This window comes from Anabrus simplex, chromosome 8 (assembly GCF_040414725.1).
Source record: "Anabrus simplex isolate iqAnaSimp1 chromosome 8, ASM4041472v1, whole genome shotgun sequence".
NCBI classification, from domain to species: domain Eukaryota; kingdom Metazoa; phylum Arthropoda; class Insecta; order Orthoptera; family Tettigoniidae; genus Anabrus; species Anabrus simplex.
Window position 1 is genome coordinate 41,114,504 of NC_090272.1, and position 13,791 is coordinate 41,128,294.

A 13,791-nucleotide genomic window follows, 5' to 3' on the forward strand; every position below is an offset into this window, starting at 1 on the left:
TAGGAGCGACACCATGGTTCTGCCTTGCCTATGATTAGTACCCACTATATGAGGAACACAACGGGATAGTGCGGCTCCCTGTGGTTAGTACACGTATGCGATGAACACCATAGGTTTGTGTTGCTTGTAAATGGCGCCACAGTGTGCGAAACACCATAGGTCTGTATTACATGTGCGAATTTCATTACCTGTGAGTAGTACTGTAATGTGTGGAATACCGTGAGTCTACGCTACTTTTGATTAGTACCGCAACATGACAAATACCAGGGTTCTACCTTCCTAGTGATAAGTACCATTATGAGGGGCCGATGACTTGGGTTTTGAACTCCTTTAGACTACAAGCATCATCGTTTCAGTATTATGCTGTAGAAGCAGTCCCTTGGTCAGTAATACTATTGCTTTACGTCAGTTTCTGTGAATGTGAGGCATTGCGGGTCGAATCCACTAATTGTTTTAAATTCATATCCATTCATTCTTCGTCCTCACGTTTTGAATTCTGGTCATTGGAGGATTTTAGACTTTTAGTTTGTTATTACATTTCGTCTCATTTGGTACCATTAGGAACCGATGACTTCGTTGTTAGGCCCATTTAAACAACAAGCATCATAACGTCGTCTTGTCACGACTTTGGTACGGTTTTCAGACTTAGCATTTGTGTACTCTTGTTGACTTATGGCATATTTACATGTAATACATTTGCTTGTGTGTATTATTACAGTGTGGTTTCACTTCATTCCGACAAGTACATTTCAAGAAAGGAGCTGAATTATTTACACAAGGCAGACACTGAAGAATACGGTTATAGTACTGCATATATCAAAATTAAGACAGAAATATATAATGTTAAATAGAGAGACGGTGAAAGAGAGTCTTTATAGCTTGAAAACAGACTTAATTATGAATACCTTGAATGATAATTTACTTGGTTAAGGGAACCTCTATTATTGATACTTATATTGAGGTAAATTTGTTGGTTATATCTCGTGATTGCAATGTGTAACTAGTCAAGTTGGCAGCAGAGATGAGCCATTTAAAAGAAAAAGAGAATAGGGCGGCGATATTTGCTTTTTAGTGTACAGCCTCATGTGCAGAGTATTTGTTTTCTGCTTATTTGCAGAAGTTTTTAACTTTGCTTCGTGAATATCACCTGTTGCACATCCTCCTAAATGTACATTATTTGTATACACAATTTGTGCTTTGCTGAATAGTTGACAGCTTGTGTGTTTACTTAACCACCACCATCTTCCTCACCTCAGAGTAACGTGAAACAATTGTACCAAATTGCACATCATTATTGCTTGGCTGAGAATATGTTGCTAATATTGTTATACTTTTCCTTAGGTATGTTTGATCAAGATCGTAGTGGAACTATTGACGTTAATGAATTCCAACTTCTGTACAACTACATTAACCAGTGGCTGTCAACATTCCGAACATACGATAGAGATGGTTCAGGGTACATTGATGAATCAGAATTATCTCAAGGTAAGTTGCGTATAACAACAAAAGTTGGATTTTGTAATTTTTTTTACTGTTGACTTCACGTCTATGGCGACGATGGGGCAGGAAAGGGCTAGGAGTGGGAAGGAAGCAGCTTTGGCCTTAATTAAGGTACATCCCCAGCATTTGCCTGGTGGGAAAATGGGAAACCATGGAAAACCATCTTCAGGGCTGACGGCAGTGGGATTCGAACCCACTTTCTCCGGAATGCAAGCTCACAGCTGCGCTCCTAACCGCACGGTCAACTCGCTCAGTAACTTTGTACTTAAGGTACCCAGTAAGTGCATAGTGCTCACTTACACTGATTATTTCTTCAGTGACTATATTGCAGCTCTGGGGCTGGTAACACATCAGTCATGATCTGCGGGTAGATTGCGAGAACTGATGCAGTAGGTCACGAGCTTTAAGGAAGGAATGAAGGTTTCCAGACAACATTCAAATCCACCATGCTGAATTGCATGCAAATGTTAGAAGTTTATGTTGCATTTTAACTTTCATTTGTGGACGTACGTGCAACAGCTGGAATTATTAGCTCCCGCACATGCGTATGATGTAATGAGGCTGTACTGCGTTGTTCTGCAAGTGAAATGTGTTGCAGAATTTAATAAATATTGCTCTATGATTCTGCAAAAGGATTGACATTGCAATTCGTCTGTAGGCCTTGCTTCTGTCAAGGTACCTTTGTGAATCCTTCTTTCAAGCAAGAACTTCATTGCAAATGAGTTCAGAACTAGGTTAACTGATGAAAATGTTGAATCGTGCATTTGAGGGTGTTATTAATTACAGTAAAACCTCATTAAGACGTCTCTGCAGCGGACAACAAAAATGAACGTGTTAAACAGGAAAATGTATTACTGAATATACAAATATATGGAAACACTTGATACGATTTTTTCCGACGAGTGCATTTTACATTGTGTATCCGCGGGTACAGTGAAAACTATATTTACGATTTATAAAGATATGAAAAGCACGAGAGAACAAATTTGAAAACATATGCGGAGGGCCAATAAAAATATCCAAGTATTATTGCAGATCACACGCCTTCTTAAACAAATGTTCTAAACCAAATCACACTGTACCACTCAACACAAAATAAATTTCTAACTTCTGAATGGAATGCGAAATACCAAGCACAAATAGGCTCACGTTTTCTGTAATCACGCAACTGTAGCGATGGCTCTTACCCGAGTTGTAAATCACGTTTCTTTCCCATGGGATGACAAATAACATTTTTAGGGCTAGGAAAAATGTGATCGTACTCACAAGCGGTAATAGCGAAAATTCATTATGTGATACTTATGTTTATATGTTCCTAATCCAGATATAGGCTACCTTATCATGCGACAAATATTCATTACACTTCACTCTACCCCTCAACTCAAAATTAATTTCTAACTTTTGAATGGAATGTGAAATACAATCACAAATAGACTCGCTGTATTATTGAGCAATCTTGCTGCTAACCGGCAAGCAAAACTGATCGTTCCTGAGGCTAGCGGCTTGCCCCTCGCAACGTGTAACTTACCCTGTGAAGTTCAGGAATTTAAGGCCTTTTTGTATAATCACACAACTGTGGTGACAGATGACAGATCTTACCCAAGTTGGAAGTCACGTTTGTCTCACAAGGGATGACAAATAACATTTTCAGGGCTAAGAAAACTGTGATCGGGACCGATGACCTTTGATGTTAGGCCCCTTTAAACTACAAGCATCATCATCATCAGAACTGTGATCGTACTAAGCGGTAATAGCGAAAATTCGAAACACGATTTTATAACGTGCTAAGCAGGAAGACGTGTTAATGAGGAATGCACTAACAAGGTTTCACTGTACTCACCCAGCATAAAGGCTACTGTTGAGAAAAAATCCTGCCAAGTTTCACACTAAATATAAAGGATAGTAAGCTTTTATGTTTTTGCAGCTATTTACAGTAATTTATTTCCATGTGTATATCATATGTACAGTATTTCATTGCCTAGAGCTTTTTACTGGTACATTAATTGAATTTTCATAACAAAAAAGAAAAAATTATTGGACTGCAATTGTTTAAAGAGTAGATTATTTGAAAATTTGTGAACTTCTCAGTCGATCACTGTAGCATCTAGGTTGCCAGCTCCTGTTCTAACTGAAGAACTGCCAATAGAACCTGTTCCAGGATATGTCTATAACACATTAAATTGACTAAATTAATACTGCTTACTACTACCAAAGATGCCAACTTTCAAGAAAGGCATTTCATCATGCAGCCGGTAGTGCATGGAAGGGGGGTAGAATTTTTTTTTTTTTTTTTTTTTTTTTCTTCCGAGATCTTACGAACTTACATATCATTGAAAAATCAATGAACAACGTACAATTCAACCAGATGTAACATATTCAAAGACTGACGTATAAAGAGTGTATGGTTCTTACCTGCTAAAATAACATGTGATCTGCAGTACATATCTGAGTGGAAGTTGAAAGATCATATCTTTTGTTGAGTACTGTAGGTAGTTGCTCCCTTAGCAGCTTGTAGTTCCTGTTTGGTAAACGTATGCTGGCGACATGCTTTTTCTTTTGATATCATGTGGATCCTCTGCGCTAACAGAGCACTTGACAGTTCGGAGCTCATATTAGCACGGAATTCAGTCTTGTTCTTCCTCATCATGCGCATCTGAAAAATTGCGGCTACACACACTACAAAACACGTGTGAATAAGATTTTCAGGAACTCGGTAAACAGGACCATTCTTTCGAGTATTCTTCCCTACATTTTGGAACAATTTTCGGTTTATTACTAGCATCACTAGTTACGGTAACGTCATCACACATATTTTCCTGCACATGAAATCGCTTCATTATTTCAAACTTTCTCATTTTGTAACACACGATTAGCATATACAGTAAAACCTCCCTATAACAGACACCTTCGGGACCGAAAAAAAGGTCCGTTATGAAGGGATGTCCGCCCGCGAGAGGTTATGAAACCGGTACCATTAAACATAAGATGGAACACAATAACCCATGTATTGTATGTGTTAACAATTCTCGCAAATGTAACTTTAATTGTATACTGTATACAGTATTGTACAATATACTGCACTCTACTCACATGAGAAAGTTGTAGATGGGCTGCTGCAGCTGCGATGCACTGTATTAAAGAGACAAAAACACTTCTATGGAAACCTCTATTGAGCACACTGAACACTATTACCGTTCACCATGTTAAAATTAAGAAGAACATTTGAATTTTTGAAACTTCAAATCAGTATGTAGATGTAGCAATATCTAGCACAATACAGTAAAACATTAGCACTTGAAAAAATCCTTAATGTTCGTTTGTTTTGTCCATTTCGGTTTAGCAATGATGTTTTCACTATGTGCAATTAAATCCTGGGTCAAATTTACACCTTTTTCATCGTTTTGTTTATAATAAAATTCTTTCAGTCGCTTAACAATGCCGAGAGCCTCACTGTACGAGGTTATTGGCAGCACATTAATTTCCGTATTTTCTTCAGAGTCGTCATTAGCATCACCTTCACTCCCGCTTTCGTCAGAATCTTCATTTTTGTCCCTCTTCCCTTGGATTGACTGAAGAATCGTTTTCATATCTCTACTCTCACACTGTGTTGGAATATCTGAATCAATTTCGATATAGGTGTCCACTTGTACACTGTAACCTGCTGCATTAATCAACTCTTGTGTTGTTTCCATGCTGTCAGGAAGGGTATCCGATTCTATTTCGGGATGTCCACCACTAGCGCGAAACCCAGCTTTCAGAAAGCAGTTACGAATTGTTGAGGCCGTGACGTTTTTCCATGCACTGGTTGTCCATGAAATTGCTTGGAGAACATTCAGCCCCTTTGTCAGTGTTTGAAGGGTTACTTCATTCCCGTTAAGTTCTGGTACTATGTGCTTCATCACTAACTGTCTGTACATAACCTTGAAATTCTGGATCACTCCTTGGTCAAACGGCTGAGAAACTGATGTTACATTTGGTGGGAGAAAGACAATCTTCACATTTTGCAACTTAATTGTATCCGGATGCGATGCTGCATTATCGAGGAATAATAACACTTTTCGCTCCTGGCGTATCATTTTTCTGTCCATTTGTCCTAGCCACTCTGTCATTATTTCTCTGGTCATCCATGCTTTCCTATTCGCTTTCCATTCAATGCCAAACTTCGTAACATCCATATTTTTAAAACACCTTGGTTTTGCAGCTTTTCCTATCACAAGGGGCTCCTTCCGTTCTCCACTCATACTTGCACATAACAAGACAGTAAGACGTTCTTTAGCAACTTTTCCACCAGTACAACGATTTCCTTTGAAACACAAAGTTTTGTTGGGTAAAGCACGGAAAAATAATCCAGTTTCATCGGCATTCAAAATATTTTCCGGAGCATACCCGTCTATGATTGAAGGTATTTTTTCTTGCCAGTTGTCAACAATCTCCATATTAACACTGGATGATTCTCCGCAAATCACTCTGAAGTTAATACCATGTTGCTTTCTGAATCTTTCTAGCCAGCCATTCGAGGCTTTTAAATCTCCAATACCTAATTCTGTCGCGAATTCTAACGCTTTTGCTTGTATTGGTCCTGAGACAGGGACATTCTGACTTCTTATTTTAGTGAACCACTCTAGCGTTGCCTTGTCAATGAGAGCTCCACTACCACTTTGAAACAGTTTAATGCGCTGTTCGTTGCCATTTAAATGCCATTCTTTCACTAGTTCCTCTTGCTTTTTCACAATTTCAGCTGCCTGTGTCTTTCCAATTTTAAACACTTCGGACAGTTTACGCACACCACACTTCTCACGTTTATGATAGTCTATTATGCCTACCTTTTATTTTAAAGTTAAAAACTTCCTCAAAGCCATGTTTACACACACTTACTAACGTAAAATTGAACATATCAAATGCTCACGAGTCAATGAAAAGTAACCTGAAAGTGAAGGTACGAATTCCAGGGCTGTCGAGCATGTCAGATCACACAACTTCCGGTAGTGATAGCGTAGTTTAGTGTTGCCTTCCAAGAATGTGTACAGCCAGGATCAAAAGTTACGGTGTCTGTGATTCTTGGAAGTATCGGCTGTGCAAAAAGTAAGCGAATACATACTGTACAGGACACAAATACAGAATTTCTTGAAAAAGCAAGTGTCCATTAGGGGAGGTTTAATTGGAGTTTCTCGTGGCTATGGTGTGTCCGTGTCCGTAATAAAGGGTGTCCGTATAAGAGGGGTAAATTACTCATACACAACATGGCATTTAATTACGGACCTAGAAAATCGTCCACCAATGAGAGGTGTCCGTTAAGACAGGTTTTACTGTATCCTAGAAATGCAGTATATGTTAATTTGGCAACCAAAATCACAATAAATACTTCAACAGTCACGCACACAGTATTCACAATGAAACGGAGTTTGTCACCACTTTGCCGCCAAAACAAAGACAAAAGAACTCGCATACTTGCATGGAAGTCTGATCATGTGACGAACAAAGATAACAACTCTGCAAGATATACTACTTCATGTGTGCCTATTTTTGTGGTACTGGAAGCACACACTGCATTCGGCGCGTGAAAACTCTAAATATTCTTAAACAAGGGACAGGACTGAGAAATCTGAAAATAATATTCTGAAAATTCAAGCTGTATTGGCATTCCTTGTGTATCCTTTTGAACACTTCATACACTTAGATTTTAAAATCAACAAAAATTCGTAATATGTGGTGTGTGATTTGTAAAGGCGTAATTATGATGGGTGATTCCTAATTATTATGATTGAATCGTAATAGGTGGCATCTCTGTACTGCTACTGCTGCTACCACCACCACCACCACCACCACCATGCTTGTTACATAATACACTAGTACTGAAATGAAATGTCGTATGGCTTTTAGTGCCAGGATATCCCATGCCGGGTTCGGCTCGCCAGGTGCAGGTCTTTCTATTTAACGCCCGTAGGCGACCTGCGGTCGTGATGAGGATGAAATGATGATGAAAACACATACACCCAGCCCCCGTGCCACTGGAATTAACCAATTAAGGTTAAAATCACCGACCCAGCCGGGAATCGAACCCGGGACCCTCTGAACCGAAGGCCAGTACGCTGACCGTTCAGCCAATGAGTCGGACTACACTAGTACTGATATTTTCATACTGAGCGAGTTGGCCGTGTAAATAAACCGTTGTTCAACAATCCCAGCATCACACAGAAATACAGACTGTGTTGTTTACCAACACTACATGCCTCTGGTTCCTAACAGTGTATATTGTGATAACTTATATTGCAAAGGTGATCTAATATACGAAAATAAGCGAGATATTGAGTCGATGCAAGCTGAGCTCGTTATTTGATTCATTCGCCAAAACACTGTGCGCGACTGCAGCTTGTCAAATGGGTTAATTAAGGTTACCGCTGCTGCCTTCCCAACCCTAGCTCTTTCCTATTTTTCATCACCGAAAACAACAACCACTTCATCTTTTGTTAAATATATTTTAAAGTTACATTAGTAACCAATAAGTTAGTCATCTATTCATAATACTAGGAGAGCAGAGTTGTTCCAGTGAAGGTCAGCCTCATGTATCTTTATGTTGCAGCCTTTCAACAAATGGGCTTCAGATTTTCTCCAGAATTCATCAAGTTTCTCGTTACCAGAAGTGATCCGCAAAAGCATCAGCGTATTTCTGTTGACCAATTCATTGTGATATGTGTGCAAGTCCAAAGGTTCACAGGTGAGTTGATACAAGCATTATTACACTGTTGGTAGAGTCTTGATGTTTCCTGGAAGTACCATGTTTTGTGATACTTTGGACAGGCAAGACATAAGATGTGTGTTCAATAACCACTGATGCCGCACAGAGAAGTGATAGTGAGAAATGAAGATTGCTCTATTGAATTTTTTTAGAATTGTTAGAATTAAGATACCAATTATGGTAGAACTAATAATTGCCTAAGCATTATATGAGGGTTGGGGCAAAAGTCATGGCAACTATTTTTTTTTTTCTTGAAAATACCAGTCCGGTTGGAAAATATGACTTATACAGACGAAAGGGCAAGGTGTTAGCTACATGTGTGGACAATTAATAGCACTGAAATATCGTAACACACTAATTTATTAAGGTAGTATACAGGGCAATATGGCCTTCCCGGTGCAAAAGAATGACAACACAGTACACATAAAGTTGACATGACAAACCTGAGCCTAAAGACCCTCATAGTAGTCCCCTGCAACTGACACCACACGCTGACAACGATGTGGAAGGTGCTGAATACCATCTGCCTCAGCATTTGCCGCACCATGTGTGAATCGGGTCACCTGTTGGCGCACAGCATTAGCAATGTCCTCTCGTGTTGCATACCGCCTACCACGTAGTGGTTCCTTAATCTTTCGAATGAGATCAAAATCGCAGGGCAAAATGTCAGGAGAGTACAGTGGGTGCTCCAGTTCTTCCCATCCCCAACACCGCAGTAGCCGCCCTACACACTGCTTTATGTGGTTTTGCATTGTCGTGCAGGATTATTGCACTGTCCACAAGATCCGGACGTTTCTCCCAAATGCCACGTCATATCTGTCGCACCAGGAAGTCCCTGTAGTGCTATGCGGTCACTGTTCTGCCATGTGGAACAAAGTGGCAAACAATGACACCCTTGACGTCATACGGGACGATCACTGTCAATATGACTGGGGAAGGATTCTGACGGACCTTCTGCCTCCTTGGTGATCCAGCATGTCACCACTCCGCGGACTGACGTTTCAGTTCTGGTTCGTATGCCCTGGCCCAAAATTCATCGATGGCGATTATTCATGACAAGAATTGATCGCCGTCCTGTTGCCAGCGTGCAAGGTGGTTGGACCATATTGCATAGCGCACAGACCTTTGAACTTCCATCAGTTCATGTGGTACCCACCGCGATGCGATTTTATGCAGTTGTAGCTCGTTATGCAATATCCTGTGGACAGTGTGTTTCTAGATGACACTTGCCCTCTCTAACTCCAGTAGCATCCATCGTCTGTCTTCATCCAGGAGCTGCTCGATGACGGCACGTGCCACGTCGGTTGACACACGTTCTTGCTGAAACTTTCGTACCCACCGTGCTACTGTATGGTATGGTAGGGCATTATTCCCAAGGGCTTCCACTAATTCACTGTGACATTCCATCACATTTCTCCCTCGGAGAATGGCTATTTTGATGTAAGCGCGCTGCTCAACGCAGGTTACTTCCATCTCGCACGACACTCGCCAACTGATTGATTTCACAGCCCTCGCTGCGCTACTACCAGCTATCACAGAGCCATCTGTTGTTCTGCATACACACTATGCCTGCAGAACTTCCACATGACACATATACGTTTGTGATCCGTTCACATATCTACAAGAAGAAAAATAGTTGCAATGACTTTTACCCCAATCCTCGTATTTTCATCTACCCGCAACCATTGACCAATCCCCTCACCCTCCTTTTAGGAAGGGAAATTTTGAAAAGTTTTTGCATTTGTGATTCTTTATTAAATATATTGATATTGAAAACTGTAAATACAATAAATTTCCACTGTAAGTACACAGAATTGGACAGTGGCCATGGAAGCCTAAGCAGTTTTATTAATTTACTGGCTGATGTACCCGTTCTTCGCTACAGAATTCTACATTGTATACAGAATTCTAGTTAGGCAGTGTACATGTTGAGCAAGATTGTATTCAATTGCATAACACTTAACGTTAGCCTAGAAAGGCGACAGGGAAGTCACCAAACATCTTTTCTCATAAGAAGACTGGGTTGGGGAATTTTCATTATAATGGCGGGCCTCCGTGCGTACCATCAGTCATAATCAGGCTGGGGAGTTTTTATTATAATGGCAGACGCTCACTCCACCTGCCTTTTTACATCCTCAGAAAGACTGTCTTAGTAGTTTTCCCAACTGAAATGAACATAGGTCATTATAATGACGTCAGTAGGAATAGCACGATTAAAAGCAATGCTTTGATATGAAATACTCAATCAAATGAAAAACCACACATTTTCTCACTTTTAATGAACAGTACTACGCTGTATGGCTTTTCCGGCGTTTGCTCCTAATTTTTGATCTGATTCTTGATATGCTCTATTGGTGGAAAAGAATCTAATTCCCTTATGGGAACTTAGAATTTCCATTCAGTACTACGCTGCCGATCTAACAATCCAAAGTTCCAGAACTGGAACGACCAAGCCGCAGACAGCCGTGATCCGTGAACACACTGCGTCTTATTTCGACCGGGTGGGGGTGTCGAATAGTAGAGACTCCCAGGGCAAACACTATGCCCTTTTACTAATCTGTTTCCTAGGAGTACCCAATGAGTTGGAAAATCTCAGTTCAGTACACAGGCAGCGGAAAAATCTATCTGACATGGAGGCAAATTTTCCCTCCAAGCCAGAGGAGAAACCCCCTCTTCACTGCTAATTTGGAATAAAATGAATGTAGAATTTAATTGAAGAGGAAGAAGCTTTTCTTAAGAAACAGCTCTTTTCAGGGTTGAATTTTGAGTTATATTTATTGAATTGTGATGCTATAATTTGAAATAGGCTTAAACTGTAATTCTAGTCCACATCATACTACTACTACCACTACTACTAAGTGAGCCTCTGCCTTAAGTGTGGACACTGCTCATTCAAAACAGCCTGTCAGAGTAGGGATCAAATAGCTGGAATACTATGATGAACCGTCCGTTACATAATGGCAGTATCAGAAAATGTATGAACCAGAGGAATGGCATGCTAAAGAAGAAAGTTTTCTAATTCCCCAGCTATTTCCTGCCAATATTCAGTCAGGCTGTTATTCTCGGTACGCAGCAATAATCCCATCTATCTGAGTTGAGCGGCAGCGTAAGAAACAAAGAACATCACAACAAACAATGGTCAATGTAATGTTATTGTTGATAAATGTTATGTGCTTTCAATATTGTAGGCCTTCACATTTAGTTTTCTTCCGACTTTGAAATACCACTTTTATCATAGTCAGTATGGTAAAACTGATTAAAACATAAATGGTCGGAAATTTTACTCTATAACTTTTGTTACGTAGTACTTTTCGAAAGGACCAATAACATAGGCATTTAAAAATTAAATTTTAAGCGCATTCCCATAAACTACACTTTTATCATGGGTGAATAAAAATTTGTATAACTTAGACAGTGGTTTCTTATTCCCCGACTCTATATACCGACTTTCATTAAATTCTGTTAACCCATTTTCTCGTGGCTCGGCGTTGATATGGACTTGGCAACAAAAATACAAATTCATGAATATCTGCGTTATCAAAGCCAGTATGGTAACAACGTATGACATAAATGATCAGAAATTTAATTCTATATAACTTTACTTATGTAGTATTTATCGACAGGACCACTAATAATATAAATATTTGAGAATTAAATTTTAGGCCTTCCCCTAAACTACCATTTTATTCAGCGTGAGTAAAATGATTTATAGGCTAAATTGTAGTGGCTCATCCTTCGACTTCACATACGGATTTTCATTAAATTCTCTTCGGCCGTTTTCTTGTGATGCGTGTACATACATACAGACAGACAAACAGAAAATATGGAAAAGTAAAAAGTTAATTTCCTTGTTACTATGGACATGACCGATACAGAAATACCATTCTTTTCAAATTCTGAGCAATGTACAGACAAATCTCTTATTTTATATATATAGATGAAGATTGTTGAAAGGGGCAAATTAGACCACTGACCCAATGACAAGATGTCACAAGCCTCATAGTTTCACCTGGATATGCTGGCTTGAATATTAGCTGCTTTTTCCAGTCATCCATTTTCCAGCGTTGATGATTTTGTGTGCACCTCATGCACTGCTGTTGGTGGAGTGCAGGCATCATTGGCATACAACAGGACCTTTGACTCTTCATGCGCAGCAGTGTTTTTAAACTGTATGCTGTAAAACATTGCTCTGGTCATTTGGCAGTTTTTTGAACTGTGGCCCTGTGGTTGCTCTGTGCAATGCGTGACAGCCTTCACTGGTCTCTGTCATCAAGGGTCCGCTGTTGACGCATGACTGGATGAAGTGTCATTTGCCCAGCATTGCACCACTTTCAATATGTGCTCACGCTGTGCTATTTCAGAGATGCTGGTACCAAGATGCCATGTCATCATCGTTATCTCTACCGAACTCAGAGAGATCGCCGTTCTGAACACACAACTACCAGCGAGCCCGTACACTTGCCCTTTATGTACCAAGCAACCAACATGTCACATGTACCTCTCTGCACTCCTGCCACAATAAATGTTTCTAGGTCAGGGTTGTCATAATGTAATTGCTCATTGTTATAAGTATTTGTGTGTTTTATCTGTGCTTCCACCATTAACTCATGTCAATTCTTTGGAATATAAGTATATGTGTGTTTTATCTGCATTCCATGGCATTAACATACGTTTACTCCTTGTTTTGCAGAGGCATTTCGAACTCGAGATACCGAACTGAAGGGAACGATTACTATCAGCTTTGAAGAGTTTCTAGGTGTTGCTCTGAGTTGTTCAGTGTGATCCAAGAGAGTTTGCTAGATTAATGCTTCATACATTCTAAAGAATTTCTCTCGAGGAGCACTTGATTGACACTTGTGGCAATAGGCACTTGTTGCTGCCATTATAAATTTCCTTTTTATAAGAAGGTGGAGCACCTCAAATCACAGCTGTATAAAGTATTATATTTACTTTTCACATGCAGCCTGTGTTGTATATGTTCCATATTATTTAGTGTTATGAACTGTATATTTTTTATGTATGAGATTATCATTAAAATAACTATAGTATCCTAATTAGGTTCATGGTCTCTCGTATTATTTTCCTTAAAGTAAATAATGTTTATCACTCCTGTCACTGAACCTTGGAAATTGTCTCCATTTAGAATGGAAGAACTGGATTATCATATCGGCAACTCTTCCTTTCTCAAATAGCTTCCTCCATCATTAAGTCTACCTTCCAGGATGAAGAAAGATGTACAGTGGGAGCCTGCACTAGTTATGTAATGGTGAGCTGTGTATGCTCAGTGTTCAACTGCATGTCTGTAGTGTTGCAGGTAGGTGGAATCTTCATCATTATCATCTTTTTCTCTTACCCTTGTCTAGGGAGCTCCTGCATCAGGCAGTAGATCTTTGACCCCCATTTTGTCCTCTCCTTCCACCACTCTTCTTTATATATGTTTTCCACCTCTGCTTGCCTCCCAATATCCTCCTTAATCTGGTCCTCCCATCTCTTTCCCAGTCTTCCACTTCGGCTCTTTCCCTCACATTTCCACTCCAGTCTTACTCCTGGAATTC

General features: G+C 39.8%; 1 protein-coding gene across 1 annotated transcript in view; it reads left to right on the forward strand.

The window, feature by feature from the left end:
* The window catches only part of Pef (Peflin), a 50,344-nt gene extending 37,054 nt beyond the window's left edge, over positions 1-13,290 (forward strand). The window contains exons 3-5 of the mRNA XM_068228836.1: positions 1,342-1,485; positions 8,081-8,215; positions 12,927-13,290. Of these exons, the coding sequence (XP_068084937.1) occupies positions 1,342-1,485; positions 8,081-8,215; positions 12,927-13,018 (371 nt within the window). The 3' untranslated portion in view covers positions 13,019-13,290. The remainder of the gene's footprint in view (positions 1-1,341; positions 1,486-8,080; positions 8,216-12,926) is intronic.
* Positions 13,291-13,791: the final 501 nt, after the last annotated feature.